This window comes from Calidris pugnax, unplaced genomic scaffold, assembly GCF_001431845.1.
Source record: "Calidris pugnax isolate Ruff unplaced genomic scaffold, ASM143184v1 scaffold15, whole genome shotgun sequence".
Classification (NCBI taxonomy): Eukaryota; Metazoa; Chordata; class Aves; order Charadriiformes; family Scolopacidae; genus Calidris; species Calidris pugnax.
This window is the reverse complement of record NW_015090774.1, coordinates 10,469,764-10,495,233: the sequence shown is the minus strand read 5'-3', so window position 1 is coordinate 10,495,233 and position 25,470 is coordinate 10,469,764. Positions and strand designations below refer to the sequence as shown.

Sequence of the window (25,470 nt, the reverse complement as noted above, 5' to 3'; positions counted from 1 at the left end):
TTCCATCTTTATGCAGGCTTTGCCTGTGTCATCTGCAATCTGCTCTGTACAGTTGTCACAGGAAGGTTTTATAACAGAATCCTTCCCTGCCTAGCATCCAGGAAAGAGGTTGTCTTTCTCCTTACTTTGCCAGAATTTTCTGGGGCATTTTGCCTTCCACATTTTATTGAAGGAGATCTAATGGTCTGCTGCTTTCCCTCCTGATAAACTCCTGGGATCCTTTATTGCCTTTACAACTCTACATTGTTAGTGCCACAAATGCACAGAACTTTTGATTTTTATCTCTCTTTTTCTTTAAATGACAAAGATCCTTCACTCCCTCTTTCTGGAAGACACTTTTTTATTCTTACTCAGGCTTCTCCCATGACTCCAGTTCCTGGGAATATTTCTATTTCAGTATTCACCCAGGAACTCATTTACCTTCCGCAGATGCACAGGCCAGGCATCACTGTGCGTGACAGGATTAAAAGCATGGATTGAGGATCTGGGTTCAGATTAATAAAGCATTTTTAAAATAGCTTGGATGATTTGTCTGTACATTGTAAACCTACAAAGAATTTAAAGCATTTCAGCTATAACCATATTTCCCCAAAGAAGTCAGCACCACAGGGACATTTGTTTGGGGAGGAGAGAAGGAATAATTGCTAGGCTGTGAGACACCTTTTTATTTTACATAAACCTTCTCAAAGGAAAAAAAACCACACAAACCTCTAGAGAGCAGAGACAGTAAGGTCAGTAATGAGACTAAATTGGTACATAAAGGGCTACAGATGCCAAGTCATCATTTCCCAACAAAATGACATTGCTTTCAAGGTAGCTTCTGTAACCTAACATCATCATGGGAATAGAAGATTATTGTCAGAGTTCATGAGGAAGGATGCATTGACTAATCTAAGAGTAATATAGTGGGCCTTCATCAAGTATTAACAGGGCTCAGGAGTACAGAGTTCAGCAGTTATTAAGCATTGTTATTCCTTCACTAATAGTTCAGCTTATCATTTACAGTAATCAATCACTGATAATGCAATGCTAAAGACACAATTAACTTCTGCTTCTCAAAATCACTCTTCCTCTGTCACTAGCAGAAGTATGCTTCATTAATAACTGTCTCAATGCACAAAGTGGGGATGTAATTTAAATTCACTTTACACTTTTATTAATTTCACACGTAAATTTACTGGGACATTTAATGTGTTGCTTGGTATCCATTACTGATCCTTTATTTATTCCAAGTCTCTTAGACTAATGGCTGGACACTTGCATTAGCAAGCAGTATCTAACCGCATAACCTCCTGTTGACCCAATTCAAAATTAAGATCTGATTTTTTGTTCCCAAATGTCAAAGAAAAGTATTTAGAAATCAGGTTAGGTATGAGTGATTAATCTGGATTAACAGTCTTTATTTTACTTACACCTAGACTATTGCACATAGTTATTAGACAAATGGGTTATGATACTTAAAACTTCTGTGAATCCGGGGTTTAACTTCCTGCCTCCAAAATGATACAAATTTATAGATGTGGTTGTCTCATCTAGACAGTGAGAGATCTTCACCAAAATATTTTTAAGTGTTTTAATAAAGATGATGAAAAATAATATTAATTACACACACAGACTTTAGAGGTAGTGATTCAGAAAAAAATAAACCAAGAAATCCGCCCCTATAATTTCCAGAGAATATTTTTGATTATTCACACTTTGATAGCATAAAGGAAAGCATTAGAAAATTCAATTTATAAACTGTTCCAACTCTCCACTGGAATAGAAGTCAATTTATAACATTGTTGGGGAGAACAAAGAAACAGTAAATGAACCCCACAGCGACTCAAAGGTCTGTGCATCAAATGTGCACTGTGGAACATGTCAGAGTTTTTCTTCATTTCACTTTTTAGTGTTGTCTCACTCAGCTACTAATGAAGTGCATTTTCCCCCATCTTGGGGAAAGCATGAAAAAAATCAACTCAACTGTGCAGAACATTCAAACCAGTCATGCTTCCATCATTCCTTTGAACCAAAATCTTATGAAAGCTTTTAATAGGAGTATTATAGCTCTCCAAGCTATAGATTGATCAAGAAGCACAGGTTAAGGTATAAGGTCCAATCTAACACATTAAATGGAATTTGACAATTTGTACAGAATAAACTTTGATTTCTAGAACTTTTCTTTCCTAAAGTCAGTTCACTGGTGAAGTGAAAATGAAGTGAAAGAGAAGTTGAAGAGAAAAATAAATCAAAATGTGATGCCTCCCATTGATACATAATTCTTGTTTTCTACCTTGCTGTAGTTAATAACTTTGCTCATGAAAACTGCTCTTTGCAATCTCCAGTGGCTGCATGGAATCACACCCTCAGTTTTCACACATTACCCATAGACTACCAAAGCTCCCCCTAGGACCATGCTGCCGTAAGAGAACAGCACAACCCAAAGAATTTTCACAGTTCCTAAGTAGCCTCTAGAGATATCCTACACAACTACTGACCTACACAGCCTTGTTTATTTTAAGAACTCTAAGAGGATCACCATGAAGTGTGCTATGGCCGAAGTTTTTCATGTCATCCATAGTTGCTTACTGGCTGCTTCCTGAACAATTAGTGAGGCAAAGGCTCTCACAGCTAACCTGAAACGGGGCAAGACCAGCCACACTTCTTTTCCTTTACCCCTCATGTTTTTTCATGTTAAGCAAAGACACTCTTCAACACCCATTGTCTCTCCCAATGTTTTCCCTCCTTTTTTTTAGCATCACAAGGAAACTGCTCTTTGCTGCTAAGTCAGATATTCTCCTGTACCACTGCCAATGCAGTCATCTTTCCATAGCTTCATGAATGACCATGCAAAAACCCTCAAAAGTAAAATTGTCATCTTAAGCCAGCTTCACACTCCTGATTTGCCATAGCTTTGTCATGATGAAGTCTAACCAGAGGTATGGGAAAGATAGAGTATACTTGCTCTTGGAAAAACTCTGTCAAGTCAGGACAGTGACCATGGTCCTGGTGTTGATTTCATGTAGTAGGAAGGCTCTTATATTTAATTGTGGTTTGTAATTAACAACTCTGAAAATAAGGCCTCTTTGAAACTTAGGCATAGATTTAGGTGTGTACACCAAGATACTTGAAACAAATGACGTGGGTGGTCCCCAGAAAGGCTTTCCTATTGACAACACATTTGAGGCTTAGAGAAGCATGGCAACTCGGGAGACATTGGCTATGAGGAGGAAGACAAAAAATGAAATTTAGCAGGGCAGCAAAACAACTACCCCACCATCTGGAGATCAGATGGGGTTTTTTTGACTTTTTTCTCAATTGCTGTGGAGTGGGTGAGTTGTTCCTGTTCGTTAGTCACATTCCCCACCCCCACCCCTCCCAAGTGTTTTCTTGTCATACCATGAGCCATTAACTACATGTCAGAGAGGACATGACAAAAAACCATTAAATTACACTAAGTCCGTGGGGAAAAACCTTGAACTTATCTAGAAAGGCAGTTCCCAGGCGGGAATAGACTGGCATATGAGCTACCTCCATGCTTTGGGAGAAAGGGTCCTTCGGATCGCACAGTGATGAAGATATTCTGTGGTTGCCACGGAAACAGCGCTGACTTATGTTTTGGGGGACTGGAAATGTCTGACGAATAATTGTTAACCTTCCAATTGACCTTCTCACCAACTCCTGCACATCCACATCATTTATTTCCTGGAAGATAAGGCAAGGGAGAGAATACGCATAAAAGTTAAAATATAGAAATGTTACCACGAGTTTATAAACAAAAAAATAAACTGAGAGGACCAAGAGATGTGTGATTGCTACACAGCTATTTTCAAGCTCTGCCACAGACTCAAAAAGAATGTATGCACGCTCATTAAAACAACTGACATACCAACCTTACAATAATTGTAAACCTTTAAGAGGTGCTGTACCCAAACCTCACTGAATCTTTGCAGATATAACTGGGCTTAGTTGTTGAATTTTTGGTTTCCTCTCCCTCCCCTTTTACTTTTGATCTTTTACTTAAAAGTGCTTCACAGCATCCTTGGCAGATAATGTGTAAATCAGTAGGCATTCATACCATCATGTATTTCTAAGCACAGCATTACTTAGGAGCTGTGAAGGTACAGACAATTATCCAGGACCTAAGTGTTCATTTCCTGGAAACAGAATATCAAGAACCTAAAAAACAATGTGCAAGTTCGCAAACATCATTTACCAAAAGGGCAAAGAAAATGCATTAGAGCATTCTAGGTGTGTATGTGCTAGTTTATAGCAAGACTTAATTTAAAACCAACTTTTTACTCCATGGGGTACCTACTGAGGCTTACTGCTGAACACTCAGCTCTACGGACACACGCCTTAAAGAGAAAAATAACTAAGTAAATACATCAATGCTTGAAATATTAAGCTCAAAATATTAACTTTAAGACAGGTAAGGGGAACCAGAAAAACAGGTCTGTACAAAGCATAAATTCCTGCAGTTTGGAAGCATGTTGTTTTACACCATCAAATGACGAGGCTCTCAGGGAACATGGAGGAAGAGGAGCATGAGCTCACAGGCAACAGCAACTGACTCCAACCTTCACATAAGAACCTGAACTTTAGTTTTCTGGTGATTCAAATAGGGTCATCTGGCAGCTTACAAGGCAATTCTGTGTCTATATTTTTCTGTAAAGCAGAAGAACTAATCTACAAAATTGCCCAATCTTTTTAATTAGTGTCTATTTTTCATTATGCTGAATTGTTTGTCCATAATCTGTCTTAATTACAGAGGCTGATGCCCCCAAATTTTCAGGCATTTAAATTTGTGGATAACTCTCTTACTGGGTTGGATGCTTGAGGAGCTCCTATTAGCTGCTTGTATTTGACATACCCTTGTATACAACCACAGGAGATAGACTTGGACTCAAATTACAGAATCTTTCTTATTAAAAGGAAGCAAAGGTTTGTTAAAAAGTAGCTCTTGAAATGTTAAGACAACTATCCTGGTAATTTCGGTGGAGTTTTTTTTGAGCTTCAGTTAACATTCTTTAAATTAATTATTTTGAAGCAACTTTGAATATACTGGCATTTACTTATTTCCTTTAAAGCTTGGAAAGTAAATACATGACATGTAAATTTTAACTTCTACTGTCTTGACTACAGTAAAAGTATTTTATTCTACTTCTTTAATTCAGCTATTATTAATGTTCTTTATGAAATATAGATTTTTCTGCAAACAAAAATAACACATGGCATCAGCTGCGTCCAGTATAATATCTTGCATTTCTGGTCGATTAATCCTTAATGTACCATAGATAATGGTTTCTCTCAGCTTAAGATGCCGTCTTTTCATTTAGTCTGTATCATTTCACTAGCTGCAAGGTAAAAAAAAAATATTAAAAATTGCTGGTTTAGCAAAATGGATGTAATTTTATTTTATAATACTTTCAATAAAATCAGAAAGGAGAGCTCAAGAAACTTCTTATCTTGATTTTAAACTGTATCCTTTCCCAGAGGATTTAAAAAAAGGTTGCCTGGTTTCATTACACACTGTGCCCAAACTGTAACAGCAGGACTAGTAGACTCATTCTAATAATGTAAAAATGGATATGTACATGGCCATGTTATATTGCTAAACAATACTTCAAAAGAGATTTTGACTTCCAGCTGCTAAAACATTTATCTTTTTGGTCTCAATAATGAATTTATTTTTTCTCTATTCAGCATTTTTTGGTGCATTTTAATTAGAGTGTTCTCATTTGAACCCTTAGGTTAATACCTCATATTTTTATACATCATCTGTGAACTAATAACAGAATCCAAACACTGAAAGAGATTTTTGTATGATTGCCAAGGAGGTACATATATCAAGAGATTAATGACAGCTATTATTTTAAATGCTGTGAATTTGACCAATTATATCAGAAATTCAGATTTTAAGTTAACAACAAAGCAATGCCACGCAAACCCAAATTCAACTTTAGTCATTTGCTTTGTAATTTTTTTTTAATACTTGGCATTGACTGAGTGATGAGCCTTTTATATAATGACTCTTCAATATCATCTCTCATTCTTGAATTTTGGATCTGACTTAAGAAAACTATATAAAGCAACTATTGTGTGAGAGGAAACAATTTTCATTTGCACTTCAAAGGAGGATACAGTATAATGATATAAGGATGGCAGATGATCTGTTATACAAGAACCAAATGTCTAAAAAAATTACAAAGTTGGCCAAGTGGAACTGAGTTGGCACCTGTATAAATTCAGGCTAGGTTATATGTGGGTTTTTTTTTTCTAAATCAGAACTTCAATCTGTAGTTCCAAACCTTTCTGGTTTTTGGCTGAACTTGGAATAAAGGAGAGGCTGTCCAATTTCAAATGAAACAAGGATAAGACTAGATGTACATTTCATCTGAATAGGCAAATCAATAAGGAAAAAAATGCTGTTTTAAATTAATAGCTCTTCGCAGATGAATTTGGAAAAGGAAACTGAAGGGGATCATCTCAACATACCATGCAGAGACTCTATACTATATATAGCAAGACTATATACTGGACACCTAATACTCATTGCCATTCAGCTTCATCTCATCATTTTAAGATAAGCAACCCAGGCAGAGACTTAGCATTCACTGCAGAACAACTGTACCAGCAGTGAGAGACATAGAGGGAAATAATTTATTCACATGCTCCTCAAAAACATCAAAGGCAGCAATACCTTTTCTTATGGAAATGTCTTAACTTTGGGCCAAGAAGATGATTCCAGTATTTATCATATACTGGACATGCCCTATTTTGCAGTGCATGCCATGTCTTCACCACTTCCTTCATGACACTCAGTGAGTGTTTCTTCCTCCTTCAAAAGCCAGCAGCAGTGAGCAGGGGGCAGAGAGGGAAAGGGTGGCCACTGCACAACCCCTTGAAGCTTCTGGGCTGCCACTGCCTGTGCCACAGCATACTTGGGCTATGCCCTTCCTGAATTTCTCAGCACTTTCCAAAGAGGAGCAGCTGAGGGGAAGGCATAGCTAGATGAAGCTCCAAGACAAGTAAAAGGAGATCTTGAACTGCATAGTCATTTGCTCCTTTATATCTCCCTTAGGTTTCTTAGGTTCTGGGGAGGATGATGAAAAAGAGAAAAATGATAAGACAAGGAGAAATCAATTTTTAGCTTTCACAGAGGAAAAAATCCAAGAGTTTGGAGAAAACATGGCTGAGTCGGTCTGTCCATTGGCCCTCACCTGTCTGTAAAACAGAGCCGGCAGCTTGGTTGCCAGCCTGTACCGAAGAGGGTGGCATTTCACACCTGACCTGCTCTCCCCATTGGAAAATATGAGGGATCAAATGAACCTCTAATGCTACTATTAATCAACTACGCATATTAAAATGTAGAATTATGTTAGCTCCTGGGACTGAACTGTGGTTTTATGACCTGCTCTAGCTACTCGAGTTTAAAACATAGTCATGCTCTGTGCTTTTCTTCATGGTGGAGCACATCGGGCTGAAATACAATGAAACAATCTGAATGCATCAGCCAAGGACCAGCCCTCTCCTAGAAAAAACGTATGTTCATCTGAAAGTAGCCTTTGAATACAACCTTGTGGGTACCCCTGTCCTCTCTTGTGCTATGATGGGCAAACCTGACAGATCTTTTTCCATAAACTGTTCTTTTAAAGAGTTTAGGGCTTTTTTACCTTCTCTTCTCAAAGAAGGAGTTTTTCCAGACTCCAGTGTCTCTGGTAATTGAAACCTTCTACTAACTCTTGCCCTCAATTTATTCATGGGCAATTTGAACTCATTTATTCTTGTGCCAACCTTGTCCTCTAGCCCTTGACAACGATGCATTTATTCACACTCTGTATGTGTTTATAAACAGAGAGCACATCCTCTTTCAGTCTTTGTTTTCATAGGGTAATCAAGCCAACCTTTTCAGTCTCTTCTCACACACAAATCAGCTTTTCTGTGCACCCTTTCCATTCTAATTTTGCCAGAGCTGGTCATAATTGTGCACATTATTGCAGATGAAATCCAGCCAATCCTCTGTACAGTAGCTTTAATATTTTCACCTCCTGTATGGTAATTGTAGGCAGTGGAAAGTGTTTTGGGCTGTCCTTGAGTAAACAATAGTAATAGAGAACTGGTGGCAGCCTTGGGCATAGTAAGATGACCCTGAGTGTTTTAACCAAGGAAAGTGCTTGAGGAAGACATGGATTTAAAATAAAAAAGAATATTTCTTTCATTTCAAAAGAGCAAAAGAAACAAAAGTGATGAAAATCATACAAATGCCCCTTCTTCAGTTCCACTAAATAAAATCTAAGCTTACTGTGCACTTGTGATTTAAGAGTTGTAAAATAAATATAATTTTTGAGGTTATATTTACTATTGTAAATAGTACTCTGTACTATTGTGCAGAGGAAAAGAAGCAAGCAGAGACAGAGAGAGGGGGAGAGAGAAATCCATTCTCACATTTTGTTAAGGCATATTTTATCATGACTAAATTCAAATCTATGACTCCTGCAAATTTTAAATAAAGAATTGCACCATCTGCTTTAAGGCCCTGAAGAAATAGGAACATTTATTTGGAGAATGTTTCCTCAGCTGACTGCACTGATCAGAAGAGATTTGTATTATTTGCAAAGGACTAATACGATGCATTATGCTTTAGCAAGTTATGATTCCTTTCATTTTATGGGAAAAACCCCCCTCCCTCCTACACTTGCATTTCCATTATGATAAACAGTCTTCAAGCAAATTTGCCGTATTACATAAAATAGCAACTAATAGGACAATAAAAATTAAGGAACTCTTTCCAGGAATTATAGCATTTAAAGCAAGCAAATAAAGTAACAGATGTTACCTCACAAAGCCTAAGCAGATTCCTGATCACAAAACCAAAGGTGGTATTTCCTTTTATGTTACTAAACTGGGTAAATGTGTTGTTCCCCTTCACACAGTGATGGAAAAGGAAAGACAATTGCAGCTTATTTTAGTACCTCCATGCAAGGAATTATTTGAATCATATGTGGATTTTGCAAAACAATGCATTTTCACTGTAATAGATCATCTTAGAATTTCAAATTAGGAGGCCAGGGAAGCAGTGTTACAGTTACGTAGTTGACAGTCTGATTTAGCCAATACAGGCACACAAACACAGATGTCTAAGTTGTCTAAGATGTCACAAAAGATTTATGTAAGCAACAAAATCGGCAGAGCTCTCAGATCATTTCACAGTCATATGGGAGTACTGTGGTCATCAGCAGCTAATGGACAACCATATCAAATGGACTTGGATGTGACGATTGGTATTTTATATACCACACAGTGAGGGGCCCATAAATCACTGCATTTCCAAATCTTGCACTGCCAAAGTGGAAACATTGCGATCTTATTACTGAACAGGTAAAGTGTTGCAATAAGCACGTACTGTTATGCAACATTCATCATTCAGGAAATATTTACATTCCTGGTGTAACTTTAACACGGTGATAAAGAAAAATAGGGGAAACAACGATTCTTTCTTTACCATTATCTACAAAGGTTATTTATTGCTAATTTCATTTTTGTGTTCTCAAAATATTGAGATTATTAGGATTTTGCAACAAACTGAGCTTGAAAGTAAGTTACTTAAGTGGGAATATGAATTTAGGTCCAGAAGCAGATTAAGCTGAGATGGCATTAAACATGTTCACCTTCTTTAAACTGACAGCAGTAATGACTGAATGAGATACAGAGATTTTAATGACTATGGTTTACAGCACAATTTGTCAGAATGAACTTAACTGTGGCTTTCACCCATTTCACAATCAAGACTGTAAAACTAAGATGGGTCAATGTACATTTCTCTGCATATATCACTCAGCTCTCCTAGCTCCTGGGACCCCACCCCAGAGGAAGACTTTTGGAGTAGAGAAGGCAGTTTAGAGTGGTAACAACTTTGATCGCTCTGCCATTTACTCTGCTGCAATGTTCAAACAACAATGCTCAAAAAGCAGATTTTTTTTTCCACAGAAACACTAATTTCTGAATAAAAAACAAAGAAAAAGCATGTACACTAGGAATGAAACTTAAGTTTTATTTTGCTTTTTAAGGGTGGAGGAGCTGACACAGCTGAAAGCAAGCACCTCCTTTTGAACTTTTCAATTCAAATACCATTTCAAATGACACACCAGTGGTAGTGCCACTTTCTGAGGCACAATTTTCTCCAAGGAAAACTGGCTAAAAATCCACTGGTTTAAAGAAGTAGACCAAATTCCAATCCCACTGCAATGTTACATCTTATTATAACCTTGAAAAAAATGCTTTGGATTAAATTACCTCACTATTAGCACACCCTAATAAGGAAAATCTAGTAAAATTAAGTATGAAAACAGAAGTGCACAGTAAATCCCAGAGAGTAGACCTGGAATTTCCAGGCAATATTGAAAGTAATCTTTTATCCTGAGAACATACAGGAGTGTCAAGATCTATGTGTTAGAGGGGAGTTCTCTCTCCAGGGAATCCAGTCATTCTGGACCTAAATTGCTTTTCATTAAACAAAAGAAAAGCTGAATGTAGTCAAACCTAAGAACTACATTGTACAATGTTTTATACGCAAAGCTACTTCACATATTGACCTGTCATATTTTAACTGACAAGCATTCATGGAAGAACCTATTTCACAGTTTAAAAATAGGATGTCAATTTAACTTTCTTTTTTCTCTTCATGAACTTTCATGTATGGCCTGATCCAGAAGTCCACCAAAAAGCCTCTGACTAGTATCCATACGTTTGGGTATCAGATATGACTGAATTCTAGGGGAATTCTTAAAGGAAAAGGAAAGATGGCATTTTATTAAGAAAAAACTTTAAAATATAAATGAAACACAAGCACACCATGACAAAAGATTACGTGTGAAAAAAGACCTTAGAAAGACCCTCTAAAACCAGTCAGCTCAAGTCAAATGCGAACTCTCAAAATACTCAGAAGGAGAGGGGTTTTTTAATTTTATTCTCCCTTTACTCATTCAAGGACTTCTGTTTAAAATAGGCAAGACAAAATAGCAAAGTCCAAGAACTTGTTATTCTATTTTCGTTAGGCAACATCCATTCACCCAGCATGCCTGAACAGGAAGCAGTATGGCAAAGTCAAGATCAGCATGAATATTGTCAGTAAGCCTGAAAACAGGATTCATGGTTCACAACAATGTTTGCTTGACAGTTACCTCATTTATAATGATCCAGTGACAGTCAAAAGCAACCAAATTAGTCTCCACGACCTGAAATAGAGAACAAACCAGCTATCAGTCAGCTTTCTTGTGAAAGCTAGAAAAAAAAAAATTAAATGTATACTCTCTGCAAATGGCAAAACCAAAGCACATGCTCTCAAAGACCTTTGTTATTCAACTGAGGATAGAGAACCTTTAGCAAAATTCTGCAGAAGCATTTGTGTTATTGTTTGACTTGCTAATTAAGCTTGGAAAATACATTTCATTGCCAGCATCACAGGAAAGAATATGTTTCAGTTGACTGAGGAGAAAATGAAATCGTTTTTGCCATAATATTGTGTGTTGAGAGGATGCAACAGAGAGGAAGACAGAAAATGAATATCAAGTAACCCTTGTCAGACTTCTGTAGCTCCTGTCTCTAAGACCTTTTCAGTGTACCCCTAGCCTGAAAGCATATGAATAAAAAAATAAAATGAAACAAACTAAAACCAGAAAACCCACACTACAAATGCTGGGGTTCATAGAAATGCAAAGACTGGGGAGGAAAGAGTTCTCTTGAGAAAGAGGGCTGTCACACAGATGATAAATGATGGTCTGTCCCAGGCTCCATGCACAGTGGGCCTCTAATCCTTCTCCTGTGCATCTTCTCCTTTCCTTTGCTGAAAGTTACTCCAAGAGCTGCCTCTGTGTTGGACTGAAAAGGTACATCCTAACTCATCTTTCACTCAGCCCTACTCTTTCTCTCTTTCAGTCCACTACACTTTTGTGGTGAGTCACGTTTGACTCACCTTTGCACTGGAAACAAAGAGGAAAAAAAAAATAGATTTGATCTGCTTTCATTAGCTAGGAAAGAAATCATCAACAGGAGGGAGGCCAGAAACAAATTTAGAAAAGGCCGGACACCTTTACCTTTTTTTTTTCTTTCTAAATGAAATTGAATTAGAAACTGAAATAAATAAATAAATAAAATAGTTTTTAAACCAAATTAATCCCATTTTATTTGTATAATTCACCATGCTCATCTTGATTCATGATTCAAAACTACTAGATACTTAAAACTGCAATGAATCACAGAAAAAAAAAATTGAAATCAAACTTGGAATTTACAATGTTTTAACATTCAGGTAGATGATTAGTGCTGGGCTGCTATTACTTGGACTATTGCACAGCAGTCACGTTTGGCTTTTAATGATGATCAACACAAATAGTGGTTGCCAAGGATGATTACTACTAATACTGTGAAATGTCCAAAGGAGACAATTTAACTGGCCACAAATCTTAAAAGAAGCAAAAGACCCCATACTGATAACCTTCATTATTAATTCAAAGGCCATTAGAATTGGGGTCACTGCTTATTTACTAGAATCATAGGCAAGATTGGAAATTATGATCTGGAGAGATCGGAAAAAAAAACCCAAACCAAGTGCAGCAATACTCAAACTGACTTCTTATCTGAAACTCTCACAGCACCAGTAAGAAATGAGGGGAAATGAAAGCCACAACAGCTCATGTGGTCCTGGAAAATGTCAATATTATCAGCAGTAGATCAGGGTCCTCACTTTACATGGATTTTAGACCTACTATTCTTTCTCTGTGGTGACAGTATATTTTGTTGTGTTGCTTTGACATTTTCTTGCATTCTCCACAGTAGGTGTCCACACAGCACATATAAAGGAACATGATAGGAACTGAATAACTAAGTGATGGGAGGCATCACAACAGGCCCAGCTATGATGCTTGAGCTGGAGCAGGACTCTTCTACTCAGATTTCTCATAGCAAACCAGTTGGAAGACAAACACAGTCAAAAACAGAGAAAGGTTAAGAATGGACAGAAAAACAACATCATTCTCAAGGGAGCATTTAGCTCCTATATAAAGTTCCCAAGCATAGAAAGTTTATGCCATTTACGACATAAGCAATGCCATTTAAATTTTCCATGAGACAAAACTAATCAACAGCTTACTGAAGCAGAAACAATTCTGCTACTCATTCTACATACATTTCTGCTGAAAACAAGCAGAATTTAAAACAAAACAAAACAAAAAAAAGCACATCTGACATTTTCTGATTTCTTGTCAGGCTCCTGGCAACCTTGTCCTTCCTGACTTCTGGCTCCAGGGTATCCTGCTGGGAGTGTCTGCCCTGGCCTAACTACTCTGCTCAAGATGAGGTCTCCTAAGGTTGCTGCAGCTCTGAGCAGCCTGCCAGAGGGACTCTGGAATCAAGGCTCCCAGAGGTGTTAGGGGAATAACAACAATAATTATATTCCACAAAAGGCTCTGAAGCTCTTTCTGTGCTTCAAAATTGCAGTCAACTGAAACTTCAGAATGAAGGAATCCACAAAATTAAAATCCACATTTTCTGTTCAGTTTTTAATAACAGAGTAAAAATGGAGTTGATCACTTTGTGCCTGAAGTTTTGGCTGATCAGCTTTTAATGCACTTCATCTTCCATTAAAACTTTGGTTTCAGGTCATTTAGTTTCTTCATAAATACTTGGTTCTGTGTATCTACTTTTCCCAGGCTCTCAAATTTCAATTAGACAAGGCCTTTTCAACAGAGTATGGTTCTAAGTGTCAGTGTTTTTATTATTTACAGCTCACAGACCACTTAAGCCAGACTCTGGAAGAGGCTTACTGGTCTCACAAGTCACTCTTATTATTTCAAACAGCTCAGGCTGCTTCTGACAGATTTATTCACAACTTGCAAATAATAAGATGAAATGCATCCATTTTTTAGTTATAGTTGAAATTCCTCAGAGAAAGATCATGTTTTATCCATTAAAGTTTAGGCATTCATGAATCTACTTAATATTAAAGCCATTTTCAAAAAGCTTATGTCAAATTGAAATGAACTTGTAATGTACTCAGAGACACTCAAACTAATATATTCTAAGTTTAGGTGGGCTATGAATAGGCCCTGATTTAAGAATTCACTTTCTTTTCCAGTCTGTTAGAGGCTGCTTTTCGGCATTTTCCTTAGCTCATGCACCCAAAGCTTGTTCTGGTATTGACAGTGGTTTCTTAAAAAGATGACTGATGATGCTTCAAGAAAGTTGCTAGATTTTTTTTAAAATATTTTGTTTGATGAAATATAGATTTACATCAAAACAGGAACTCATTGTTAGACTGGGATTTCAAGGCCATCTTCATCCGTGGGTCTTTTGGTCTTACTTGATGAAATCCACTGATAGCACTCACAAAAGAGCCATCCATTTCAGTAGGATGAAGATGCTGTATCTCAGTCCCTCACCTTGAACAACTCTTCTCCCAATATGGCCTATATTGTCCATTTAATTGACTTTAAAGTTGGACAGTACTCATTCCGAATTTGTCTATATGAATTGCAGGGCACTATATTATTGTCATCGTCATTAATAATCTTCCGATATTTTCCAATTAGGTGCTTACATTTTTCAGTGTAAAAGAATGCACAGGCACATCCACTGTTTTACAGAAAATAAATAAAATACTGTGCAAAATTTCAGTTTTGAAGCTTGAAGAAAAAGGTTTTTCAACCCTAAAGTTTTCTTCTAACACTAACAATAATCATATGCATAATCTGACAGTCAGAAGATTATCTAGATCAGCAGTTATTAAGTACAAGTTTACAAGTTCAAGATTATATTAAATCAGTGCAAAAAAGTACATAAATAAAAATATCTAAAGCCAGAAGCGACACAACCTAGATCCAATTATCCATCAGTAAAAGTCATTACTTAGACACAGCAAGCCTTTACAGTCATGACACAGTGTTCTACAATGTCCTTGTCTATCTACTGACTTTGCTGGTTTGTTTACATTAAAAAGTCACTGTGTTTACTTTAAAAAGCCACTGCATTTTGGAAGGGATGATAACAAATAAGATTAAAGTAAAAAAACCCCAAAACACAAAAGAGCATGGTTGGTTCTGTTTAAAATTGATCGTAAGCTAAAGGCACATATAACACAGCTTCAATAGAAGTATATCACACAGTTGTGTAGACAGTTTCTATGACTAATATGTTCAGAAATTTAAAACGTATTTTTTTATCTGAGTGATGATCTTTTTCTGGTTGAAATTCACATCTGCATGCATATCAAGTGAGCCGGCATGAACTTGTGTTCTGTGCCAGGGAATAATGAATGTACAAAATAACTCTTGCAAAGGCATAAGGGCAGTAACGAAAAAGAAATCTAGTATCCTGTATATTAGCAGGAATAAAACAATTTGGGGGTGTGTGTAGGAGGTAGGTGCTTCGAGACCCTAAGCATTTGAATACAATGCAAGTTTCAGATTCAGCGGCTGGTTCTGCTGGCTCTGTGACAGGGAGCAGTGCTGCGTGCTCCTGAAAGGCAAGGGACAGATTGGAAATTTCCATACCAGATAGAAGGCAGGTGAACATATTGTTTAGGCAGTTCGCCTCTCAAGCTAAAACAGAAAAACTAGAGCATGCATTCATAACGTGGGCTGAACACCAAAATCCTACTCAGGTATTAAATGGAGGTGAGTTGACCCTTTCCAAAACAAAGCAAACTATGCACAGATTTGATAAATTCTCTTCTCACACTTCCTCTGGGGGAAATCGCACGAGAATTTAGCTGTGGATTACTAAACACACAAAGCAGAAAGCTCTCCAAAGCTAAACACAGCTGCTAGCTGGGAGAATATTACGAGACAGTATCATACATGCCTACTCTTCTTACTGCTCCCTCAGGCATTTGCTTATGGCCACCTTTGGAGATAGGACATTGAAACAATCCTTGGTCTAACCCAAGTTGGCTGCTTTTCTGCTTCCAAATATATTTTGCTTTCTTAACTGTGATGAATCATACTAGCAGTAGGTAAAAGAAGCAGAAACATATTAATTCTGTATCAGCTGTTGTGCCGTTCAGACTGTTTTTATTTACTGAAACAGTAAATACTTGAAACAATACTAAATAAAAATTTTGTGGTGCTGAGATGGCATTTCTGCTGTGCCATTGAGTACTTCCACTGTGCAGGAACATACATAAGCAGATGAACTCCAGTATGAACTGGGGAACTGTGTCCTTGCAGTCTAATGCCCATCAAAACTCACACATTCCTGTCTCACCCAAAAAATCAGTCAGAAAACAAGCAGAGGACAGCCAATATAGCCAAGAATGATTTTTCCAAATTCAGCATTTTTTCATCTATAGGCGGTTAGTATTTAGTTATTTTTAATGCCATATCACATAATTCTCCAGTACTAAGAATCAAAGCAGCAAGTTGGGAGACCGGGTGTGAAACAGACTTAATGAAATCGTGGAAAAAAATGAAAAAGAAATTCACTCTCTACCCACTCCACTGCTGCTCAAACTAAGAGTTCACACCAGAGTATTTGAAAACACTGTTTCATTAGTTGCATAAATCCTGCAGAAAAGGATACAGCCTGTTGAGTACGCAGTACAATTCATACACAGTCATAGAAATCCACAGCAATAGATATAAAAGATCATTCTTAACATCTTTGTAACTTTAGAAATGTGTTCATGTCAAACTCCAGCAGTTCTCCTAACAACCTATTAAAATAAATCAAACTTCTGCTTCACAAGGAAGGTGTTCCACTTAGTCAAACATGGGTGCTACTGAACCGCTGACCAAGAACATGGATGAAGCAAAAAATAATTTTCTTTTTCTAAAGAATTCAACTACACACCAAGGGAGATTTTGCAGAGAGCAGAAAAGTGCTGTCAAGAAGACAAGTGATGAGCAAGGACAAACCATCTGTCATTGGCAGTTACTCCAGTACTTCTGAATCTTTTGAAAACCCTGACAATTTATCACAACTATTTCTATTGTTCGTGATCAAACCTTCAAATCTGCTAAATGCAAGACAATCTAAAGCAAATAAAGTAGTAGTACTGCCAGCATGCAAGCTTTTCACATGTGCAATAAGAAGTAAGAGAACAAAATAGCATTCCAACAAAAAGGGCACATAATTTAATGGAAAATGACATCAAAAGTTCTCTACATCTCTTTGTCCCTACAGATATGGGCCCAGAGGTGTGGGCCATAACTACAAGATACAGATGAGCACCCTTACAAAGGAAACCCAGGAAAACTGTTCTGAATCTTCAAAATTTACCTCCATACATGTGCAACAAATAGGACAAATTTTGCAAACATCTAATGAGCAAGAAGGTTGTATGTATGAAAAGATTCATACAGAATATGGCCATCTCAAGCATCTCCTGTTTGAAACATAGGGGAGAACTCCTGGACTCCAGTTTTACCAATGTTACAGTTGGGACTGCTCTACAACAAGCTACGCACATGCCACCATTCATTTCTCAAAATGTTGAAGAGCGTCTTCAACTAGACTTGGCCTTCCTGTTAATTTTCTGCTCCACCACTAGCTGTCATAGTGCTTGTGAATCTCTTTCTGCTGGACCACTACTGAGCAAACCACATTTTTCATTTGATTTTTCACAAAAGACAACAGATGGCATTGCATAATCCCTTGTTTTGGAACCGGCTGGTATTGAAATAAATTAGAAAGTGATTTAGAAAGTTAGTTTTCCCGAGAGTTGAGCTAGGACACCAACTCCCTGCTAATCTCTTCCAAACATCCTCTGTCTACAATATGTCCCATTTATGTGGTCTTGTAATCTGAACTGCACTCTTCCAGCTGGAAGACTGGTAAACTGCTGTTGTCCAATACCATTAGATTTGTTGCCTGTGTCTTTTCATAGACCAACCTCTTGAAGTCACCACTGCTGGTTTATAGGTGAATATATGCCTCGACCAAATTTTCTCTCCCAGGGATATAATGATTTTCCTGTCACTACGATATGATAAAAACCAGGCTTTCTGTACACATATGTGAGACAAAAAGACACTCTCCCCTAAAAATAACCAAAAACCCAACCTAAGAAACAACCACCAAACAAACAGAAGAAGTCAGAGGCCATTTCTTAACATTTTCTTTAACTGAAGATATATGATTTGAGTAGCCTGGGCACCTAGAGCAGCCTCTCTGTAGTACAGATGGCTTCTCAAGCAGTGGTATGCAACAAAATACGGAAGTTAGAGACTATTAAATAGCTAATGTACAGGTAGTACTATGAAAGATCTCCTTAACTGGTCTGAAGTCTGGAAAGGAAAATGCATGGAGTTGTACTATTTAGCATATTGTACTATGTTAAACACCAGAGGACTTGTGCATTGAAACCCCGAGCTTGTCTCCAAATTCTCTTCCCCCGCACCCTGCCTCCCTTTTGATTCTAGCTGCTAGTTCATTAAACTACCACCATTTTATCAGGCTATCTGTACCATTTCTTCCTGCTGGTGCAACAGCAAGACCTTTTCTGTGTCTCTGCTCTTAGCCTTTGAGCTTCTCAGTAGGGAAATCAGTTGCTGATTTATAAAGCTCATTCTTGCACACCAGAAACCAAAGCTCATAAAAATCTCTCTTCACCAAAGGCAATATTTTTGGAATCTAATTTTAATCTCTACCCATTTCCACTCTTGAGAGGGAAAAACCCACCCATGGCAATACTTCTTTTTATTCTTATGGAGCATTCTCTCTTTCTGGGATTCCTTTCCCTCAAGTTGCTTCTAAGCAAAAAAAAAAAAAGATGTCTTCATTTTTTTGTCTCACGAGAGCACGTTTCTTTGAAAAAGAAAGAAGAACTCGATCAGTTTTCCCTTTTTTAAGATTTATTTCAAAAATGATACTTTTAAACTAAAAGAATTTGGTTATTCCACTAAACAATTAGCTTTATATTGACTTGGCTTGCCATCCTAATTATATTTGAAATAAGTCAAGCTCCAGGGAAGATTTCATCTCCCTCGCCCTAAGACTTAAAGAGATGGAGGCAGTTCAAGTACAGAAATCAGCCCCACGCTAAGGAAAACAAGTCAACAGTTAAATGTTCAATAAAAGTAAATAAACACAACATTAATACTTCAGTGAATATGACCATAGGCTTGCACTGAGAATAAAAAATAAAAACACATTCCATCTGGTAGAAATGGCTATTTTAAATTTTTATTTCTTTCATCATTGAGAAAAGCTAATAATTTATTTATTTTATAGGAACCTAAACCCATGCATGCTGCTCTGAGGTCAGCCTGTAGACTGTAATTTTAAAAGAATACTTATAACTAATTTAAGCATCTTTCATTTTAGGAATTATTTTATTCTTACAGTCCATTTTGCTATTTCCAAATTTATGTTTTTATTTATATTCTGATTACCCTTGTGAAAAGTGCTTGTAATATCCACTCTGGAAAAAAAAAAAAAAAAGAAAAAAACCCCAACAAACCAAAACCAATAAACACACCCCAGTTCTGTTTTGAAACTACTTGACTTTAACTCAGAACCATGAGCACATTATGCTACCTTTACTGGAAGACAGTTGCTAGAAAGTAGAATAGTATTCTCAATGAACAGTAACATATTTCCCACCTAGAAACTGCTTATTTCAAAGTATCAAAGTGATTCAAACCTTCATGTAAATTCAGAAATTCAGATTCACTACTGTTGTACAATTGCCTGTACTTTCCTTTCTTGTTAAGAATTTCTTATAATCTCTTTTATACATAACTGTATTTTGTTCTTGGTGATAGTACTAAATTGATGCCTGAAGATTCCTTGTTCTTTATCTGTCACATCTTTTTTTTTTTTTTTAAGCTGAATTCCATTTAGAAGTCTGAAATCTAGGCAGAAAACATGAGTATTTGGGTTGAACATAGGCTTTGAATCAAAGTGGTTATCATCACCTTTGTAAGTGAAGAATTAAACATAAGAAGCCTAAATCTATGCTAAAGTTTCAAAATTTCCTCCTTTGTATGGATTAAACACTGGATTCAGAGACTTTTCCTGTGCTGTTTGTTTTAAACAACTCACTGTCTCCCACACTCAAACACATCCAGGAGCTACCCTTTGAGTGAAGTCGCTCTAGACTGAAGGCTGTTGAAAAGTCCTTCAATAGAGTGAAAATAATTGCCTTGCTGATTTTGACATCTTTGTAACTGACTTCACCAAGGCCAGAATTTCTCCACAATGGGGGAAGGTGGGGATTATTGAAACTTTTTCATAGATTTATATTTATTCTATCCACACACTTATTTTTCCAAGCAAAATGAAAAGTTCAATTCCACCTTTTAACCCTTTGCAGACTTTATAGGCAGCGGCAGGTTCGTGCCAAACCTTCCTGATATGAAGAAACCTTTCAACCTGTTAATGTGACATGAAAAGCTCAGACAAACAGCCACTAAACTCTAAGCTTTAACTTGTAGAGGAAAAAGGAATGTCAGTTTGACAATGGATCATTCTTAATGTATGCTTTAGGTAATTAGGCTGCTAGTAAAGAGAGTTTTGGAAGCTGCAGGGAAAAAAATGCAGATGATGGTATCTGTCATAATTTCAACATATGCTCTTTTGTTAGCTCATAAAAATAAGCAAATGCATATTTACTATCTCTTTAAACCTGTTGCCAATATGGAAACACATATACATAAAGTTTGTAATTGGAAATCATGATTAACCAGATAAAGTTATCACTTTATTAACGCAGTGAAGTTAAGACTGAAGAAAAATACACTTGGGAGGCACAAGATTCCTTCCCAGTGTGCATTAGTATTTGCTGAGTGCACTCAGCAAAAAGACATTGATTCAAATAAAACTAGTAAAGGAATCATGTAAGAGTAGTATTTTTAAATAACCTTGCCTTTCTCATGCATATCTGATTTTATACCTGAGTAATTCTACAGATTGTAGTGGAGTTATTCTTGCTTTACACAAGTTTAAATGAGAAAAAGAATAGTTAATTAGAATGGAAACCACTGTCAGAGAGAGAGGGAAAAACATGGGGTCTGAGGAAGAACTTGAAGAAGGAAGTGAAGAACAGCAGTACAAGAACAGGGTCACTGATTCAGAAAGCTATTTGGTAGTGTGAACAAATACTTTTAGACTGCCACTGTTTAAAAGCAAGCAAAGAAAAAACCCAAAGACAAAACACAATTTTCTTAACAGCAGCTAATTTCCATAAGAAACTTCCAGTCCACCCCATGTACCAACAACCCAAATTAATAATAAAAAAAAACAATTAAAATGCCAATTAAATTTAAAATAATCAATTTGGCTGATTTTGGTTTATTGCTTTCTGATACTAGGTGTGGGTGCTGTTGTTTTTCAAGGTTTGATATAATTTAAATAGGAGAACTATTAAACATATTGATTGAATTTGTATCTTCAAACTGAAAAGGCAAGGCTTAGTTCACCTTCCTTTCCCAAGAGTATCAAGGGCATATTTTAGTGCCAGACCTTCTGAATTACTCAGCATCCTTACGTTAGCCAGATTTTCCTCAACAGGGGCTGCAGGATGCTGAATGCTTTTGAAAACTTGCCCATTCCATTCAGGGTTTTAAATGTTAGTTGAGTCCCTTGAAAAACCAGACCTGATTATGCTGGCAGCATGTTGTGTATTTTATTAGCGATACGAAAATTTGGTTTCAACTCCTTTTGCATCTGTTAGCAAACTCAAGATCTAGTCTGACTGTAGCAGAGAAAATGTTAAACATCATACACTGCAGAATATAATGGTGTTGCTCTTTTTTCTTCTTCACTGTCCACCTTAAAAGCATTTGTTGCCAAGCATCAGATGGACATTACTGAAACAGAAAGTATTTCATTTTCCTATCAGAAGTGTTATTAACAAAGGTCACCATTCAAGTGACAAAATATCAGCAAAGCCATCAGCTCTTTTTGCCTTTCAGCTTTATGGCGGTGCCTCTCCTGTCATTTCACATATCTGTAGAGAGCAACAGTGGCAGAAGTTCAAGTGAGACAGCCCGCGTTTCTGACTTGCACATAAACTTAGCATTCAACTCCTCTCCAAGTATGCAGGCTGAAAGTACTTTTTCTGGTAATGGGAGTTCAAGAATCAAGAGTAGTTAAATAGAGTTCTAACTAGCTGCAGGCTTGAAGCTCCCTATGAAAAAAAATCCTCTCAAAAGCACGTTTACCAAGACAAAATCTATTCTACCCATATTGAAAATATTCTGACCACCAAACTGCAATATCAAATGTGAGGCTGACCAGCCATTTTGGTTTCTGTGCTTGCCAACAGGTCAATAAAATTGATCACTCTTACTAAAGGTCCAAGGGCATTACAAGCCCAGAAGATCTGCACGAGGACTCACTGAGTCTTAGAGAAGGCATGGATCAAAACATCAGCCTTTTTTCAAAATAGTTCTAAATTTTCCTAATAAAGTACTTACACATTTTAGGAAATTGTGCTATTATCCTACTTTTATCCAGTCAACTACATGAACTTTAGCCATACTTTAAAGATTTTTAATATTACCATAATATATTTATGATAAGCAAACTGCTGGCAAGAAATCTGTTTGCATACCTTAGATCTGACACCCTTGATACATATCATTGAAAGTTATTACCAAAATAAGGTTCAAGGTGAATACAAAGTACTCTCTGCATCGCCATGTTCCTATAGCTGCTAATGGTTAAGCTAAGAGAAGTACAACTCAGCAGAAATGGATACAGGTTAAATTACATTCCATCCCTAAAAAGAAAGAAAATACATATTTTTTTTTCATTGTTATTTGATGTTGATTTAAAAGTTAGTTCCACAAGTGTCCAAGCAGCATCTACTCTTTTGAAGGGCAGACACTGGGGTTACAAACGTGCCATAACTGCAGTTTCAGGCACACCTGAAATACAGGTACAGCCAGGACATCAGCTTAGCTCTAATACGGGACAGAGACTATCAGATTGGAAAGTACTTTATCGGTGAAAGAATAGCACAAATTGCCAGCACAGGTGCAGCAGATGAAACTTTCTATCCATCACATATGGATAGATATTCTAAGAAACTTCTTGTTTATTAAAACAAGGGTATTAAAAACAAAATGCAGACGCATTATAGGACAGGAAATGTTGCAATCTTAAATAAAACAGAAAACTATCAACATTTAACATACACAGTGTAATTTGAGCCATTCTATACAGTTCTTTAATAATTTGCAGGGCTAAATTGCTAAGAATTGTTTCTTGAATTTTCGTTGTGGAACAGTTGACCATTTCTTTTGGCTTACTGAACAAAGAGGCTTAAATTAGATCCTTGCCATTATCTTTTAAAAATAAATTGGAAAGCTTTGATGGAGAAAAGTGAAAAGAGTGAGAGAACTTTAAGAGGATTTGAGCATTCCAGAAAAGGAAAAACAGCATGCATTTTGTTAAAAATACAATTAGTTCTGCATTTTAGGTCTGTGAAAGCTACAATAGCCTTAGAAAAATGAATTTTAAAGAAAAATGAAGACCTTTTCGACTTTTACAAAAAGAAGTCCTGAAGATCATTCTAGTCTAAACTCTGATTCCAACTGTATTGGAAGTTAAACCATAATTTTCAATTGCTTTTTTTTTTTTTTTTAGTTTGAGTCAATAAACATCAGTAACTTGACTCATACTTATGGTAACAGTCCCTCTGAAGTCAGTGTAATTACTCAGTTGATGAAATTACTCATGTGAGGAAAATAATTCATATGTATAAGATATTACGGGCATAGGTACCTTGATGTAAATTATGGGAGGCACATTACAAAATGTCATAATTTTTTTATAATCACATTTCTTTTTCCCACAGGTACCATCAAACATCTTTTTACCTCTAAGCACTGCATTTTCGTAGTGTTCTTTCAATCATCTTTTTTGACTAACCTGAACCAGAACAGTAATATATCTCTCCTGTTCCAACTATTAATATTATGGGTACATGGTCTTTGCTTTTGGACGGTGATAGAAGCAAACTGACAGACCCAATAGCCAGACAATCCTTGAAGTGATACACGAACTTTACACAAGAATGATCAACAAGATAGAGCACTATTCTCTCCAGACTGATTGATAGTAAAAACAAGTTGGCTATAAGGCTGTATTTTCAGCTGGGAGCAAGTACATCAAAAGTCCTCTGTGGGCCTCAATGTATACAGAGTGCAAAGCTGAGCCAGTCAGAAAAATGAAAATAAATAAAAATGGGGAAAGACAGAAAGAAAAAAAAATACCACAATGATCTAGGCAAGTAATTATTTGGTCTATTATGCAGGAGGCAAGAGAAATACACATCTATCATGAAGAATTAAATTCAAGTGAAGTTTGTTGTTCATCTAAGCAAAATTATGAACGCGTGAGCATAATTATGGCCCATCTCAAGTCCAATTAAATCCCAACTTACCCACGGCAGACAGGTTGGCACAGTCCAGTAGAGCTGTGTCAAGAGTCAGGCAACTGCCTGAGCCATTTCCCAAAGCTAAGTCAGGGACAGGATGGGGGAAAACCCTTCCCATGCCCCCCCCATTCCTTCCCTGTCCAGGGACCTCACCTGTGAGCAAGAAGGCACCGTGATCACTGCACACTGCCGTGCAATTAAGCATATCTGCTCAGACACTGCAAGCTAACGGCAACTGAACACATTTCTATAGCTGCTTTTAGGGGCACACCATATTCCCTCTGTGCTTCATATATGGCACTGCCTACACTGACAGTGGGCAGTGACGTCCTTGTCAGCCCCAGACACACCGGAGTCACCATGCTTCTCATCTGCCAACGTCACTGGAGCACCATCAGGATGAGAGGAAAGACTTTGGAGGCAGAAGAAAACTGTACCAGTAGAGCCTTTGCTGACTAACTTATTGCTTTTTCTGGGTCCTACCCTCTGTTTTTTCAGTCTTTTTGGCTTTTTTCAGTCTGACCCCCCACTGAGCAAGAGGTCTTCTCCCTGGCTGTCACAGCAAAAGCAGCCAGGGAAGCTGTAGCTCATTTGCTCCCACTTCTTGCCACTCAGATAGGCAGTGTCTTCGTACCACATCTTTTCATGGTACTTTTTCTTATGTGTGCACTAAGCATCTTTTCAGAGGAGTCAAGAGAATTATTAAAAACATAAAAAAGAGAAAAAATTAAAAGTAAAATCTTTTCTGCAATCAACAAGAAACTTCGAGAAGGGAAGGGGGGAGACTTTCTATAGATATATATTAAGGTTCCTGAGAGACAACTATGGATTAAAGCTCAGTGAGAAAGGAAAAAGCTCTAAGGAATCGTAAGAAATTCAAGTTCAGACCATTTCCTGCACTGGCATCCTGGAAACATATTAAAAACCTTCGTTACAGCAGTGTCTGATGCTTGCAACATAGGAAACAAAACACAGCTATCTGAAAACAGAATGTTGTGCTGACTGAACAAAAGCAGCTCTCCTCTTGTCTTACAACACACAATTCATGTATGTGTATATGCATGCATGACACATTTATTCCTATTTGTTTCATCTACCACATCTTG

At 37.1% G+C, this 25,470-nt stretch overlaps 1 protein-coding gene across 2 annotated transcripts in view; it reads right to left on the bottom strand.

Annotated features, from left to right (window-relative positions):
- Positions 1 to 25,470, bottom strand: part of GRID2 (glutamate receptor, ionotropic, delta 2) — a 730,075-nt gene that overhangs the window by 217,789 nt on the left and 486,816 nt on the right. For both annotated transcript variants that reach the window (XM_014942655.1, XM_014942664.1), the window contains exons 5-6: positions 11,166 to 11,219; positions 3,514 to 3,687 (exon numbers count right to left, since the gene is read on the bottom strand). In XM_014942655.1, coding sequence (XP_014798141.1) covers positions 3,514 to 3,687; positions 11,166 to 11,219 — 228 coding nt within the window. The remainder of the gene's footprint in view (positions 1 to 3,513; positions 3,688 to 11,165; positions 11,220 to 25,470) is intronic.